This window comes from Sprattus sprattus (assembly GCF_963457725.1).
Source record: "Sprattus sprattus genome assembly, chromosome: 1".
NCBI classification, from domain to species: Eukaryota; Metazoa; Chordata; class Actinopteri; order Clupeiformes; family Clupeidae; genus Sprattus; species Sprattus sprattus.
The window spans coordinates 1,583,161-1,585,684 of record NC_137920.1 but is presented as its reverse complement, the minus strand read 5'-3'; the positions used below and the strand labels follow the sequence as shown (position 1 = coordinate 1,585,684).

Sequence of the window (2,524 nt, the reverse complement as noted above, 5' to 3'; positions counted from 1 at the left end):
TATTCTCTGCATCAGCTTCTCAACCATACGGTCAGTGCTCTGGAGGATGCTGGCGTTCAACCGTTCCTCCCGAGCCTTACTTCTTTCCATGTCCTCCATCCATTCTTGATTCATGACCTGCATCTGGTTTACAAGCACATCCACGTCTCTCCTTTGCCTTGATCACTGCTGGGTCCTTTTCCCTGAAGAAACAGCAGGTATAAATTCAGCTGCCGATAAGGCACGTGGTAGCAACACATACCATCTCTGTATGTTCTGTATTTATTATTCTGTGTACTCTTGATGTATATATTGTTTCTCAGCAAAGTACTTTAATCTATTCCACGGCACTTTTGTTGTACTCTTAATATTTATATATATCTTTAAGCTATTCCTACTGTTTTTAGATAGTTGTAATATTGTTGAGTTATATGTTGTTGTTGTGTTATATGTTGTCTCTTGTCGCACCAACAAGAGAGCACTCCAAATTTCGTTGTATGGCTTAAATAAAGGCTTTTCTATTCTATTCTATTCCAACAGCCTTGACATCAGCTGTTTGTGAGACTACACAGGATGAGTGGATGTATCGCATGAAGATTCTTTGTGATGCCCATATGTTATATTATAATTATTATTATAATATTGCAGAACTTACCAGGTAGATCAGCTGTAGTTGTAGTAGACAGTGGAGTTCTTGAAGGTGGAGGAGTGCCAGATGGAGTCGCCCTAGGTGTGGAGGATCCAGGTGAGCCTCCCAGCAGCGTAGTCTCAGTCTCCTTCGGGTCCATTGTAGTATCTATAAGATGGTACAGCACAAAACGTTCATGATCAAAGTACACGTTATTACGTTTTAAACTAGCTTGCATCCTAAATTGAATTCCTTGCAAGTTAGGTGGAAGATCTACTGGCGCCCATGTTAGCTTCTAAAGGTAGGGTTAACAAGTGGGACCCAGCCTTATGTTTTACGAATGTACCTCGTTTTCATCATCGGTTTAATTCCTCGCAAGTTATGGGAAGGTTCACATGTTTCAACACATATTTAGCGCTGCTTAAGTTACACGTCTTACAAACACTATGGGTCAGCTAGCATGTGGTATCTAGCATTTGTTTTAGTATGATGCAACTGAATTTAACTTACCCATGGTAGTTGCCAACTGAACACCCGGAACTACGCGGTTGTGCCTGACTAGGGGCCGGGGTAGGCTCACAAGAAGTTCATCAAGGACATCGTAGAACGGGCACATAGTGCTACCACGGCCACTTCCCCCATTGTCCCGTTTAGCCTTGAGGTACGCCTTCTTCAAATCCTGCCAGCGAAACATGACCTATTCATGGGTCCTGGCTGGAAAGCCGGCTTCCACCATCTTCAGTGCCACCTTCTTAGATATTTCGCCATTTCTGGTCACCCTCCCATCCAATAACTTTTAGATTTCCATCTCCTTTAGTTGATTGAGCATGAATCGTGTCTGTTCATCGGTCCAGAAATCCCTGTAGCCTCTTGGGTGTTCCATTGCGTTGTTTGTTTGTATCTCCCGGCCGCGACAACTTATCGTCTCTTTGGAGTCCCGTACAGTTTTACAGTGAAGATCTGCAACAGGCATTTCTTCATCTTGGCATGTTCTCATATGTCCATATTCCTCTTTGTTCATGTCCTTTTCTGTCACTGTCAGCGTCAGGGGTAACAGTTGTGCTTCATCACAGCCAGAGCTCAACGGCAGTCCAAGATTCATGTTAGCAACGGAGCAGAAATGATCCCGTCCAGAGTTTACTATAAAGTCGGGAGAACATAAAGGGAAACGGATTTTAAACTCTGTTTTCATAGATTAAAATAATAAAAACGAACACAATAACAAAAATTGCCACATCGCATTTCAGTATTATGGCTAGGTTACGATGTAGGCTAAGTTATGATACTGTGACTAAAACGTACCTTACACGGAGATTTGTTCATTTAGTGTAGTGATTATTCATCTGACAGGACGTCGAGCAGTGTTTAACAAAATCGTCGAAACTCTGTTTTTCTTGAACCAACAACGACGAAACTCCAGGAGCTTTTCCAATGCATTGACACACACGACTCTTCTGACATGTTCTTACTTGTGAACATCCGGTAGCTGGCAAGCCAAGCCAACAATAAACCTATGCATTACTGCCACCGTCTGGATGGGAATGTGACTGCAGGAATCTCAAGTTCGGTCTGTGTAGTTGAACGAGAGAGCGTACTGCAGTCACACTCCTGTCCAGACAATGGCAGTATGCATAGGTTTCTGGTTGGCTTGCCAGCTACCGGATGTTCACAAGTAAGAACATACGCTGGTACGTGTATGTTGGTATGTGTATGTTGGTATGTGTATGTTCACAAGTAAGAACGTACTGGACACACACTGCTAGGCGTAAACACTAAACTAACTGATCTTTATGTGCTAACTTACTGCGACAATATTTAAGTGAATTCCTCCGTGCAAAATACGACGTGCCAGTCGATCTATGGACCTTTTACAAAGAAGGAAGAAACCCGAGCTTGAAAGCTATTGCTTTTTTCCTT

The 2,524-nt window shown here is 42.8% G+C and overlaps 1 protein-coding gene across 1 annotated transcript; it reads right to left on the bottom strand.

The window, feature by feature from the left end:
* LOC308370464 (uncharacterized protein) lies at nt 1-1,597 on the bottom strand. The gene is made up of 3 exons (XM_080845114.1): nt 1,118-1,597; nt 635-775; nt 1-182 (listed from the first exon to the last, which is right to left on the bottom strand). Exons 1-3 carry the CDS (start codon nt 1,299-1,301, stop codon nt 163-165), a joined length of 345 nt encoding a protein of 114 aa, XP_080701240.1. The 5' UTR covers nt 1,302-1,597; the 3' UTR covers nt 1-162.
* Nucleotides 1,598-2,524: the final 927 nt, after the last annotated feature.

Excerpts from the sequence above, each read along its gene's own strand:
- LOC308370464 (XM_080845114.1), bottom strand. The coding sequence starts at position 1,301 with ATGTTTCGCTGGCAGGATTTGAAGAAGGCGTACCTCAAGGCTAAACGG. Across the intron at positions 776-1,117 it reads TCAGTTGGCAACTACCATGG|ATACTACAATGGACCCGAAG; the intron begins GTAAGTTAAATT and ends ACCATCTTATAG. Across the intron at positions 183-634 it reads AACTACAGCTGATCTACCTG|GGAAAAGGACCCAGCAGTGA; the intron begins GTAAGTTCTGCA and ends CTGTTTCTTCAG.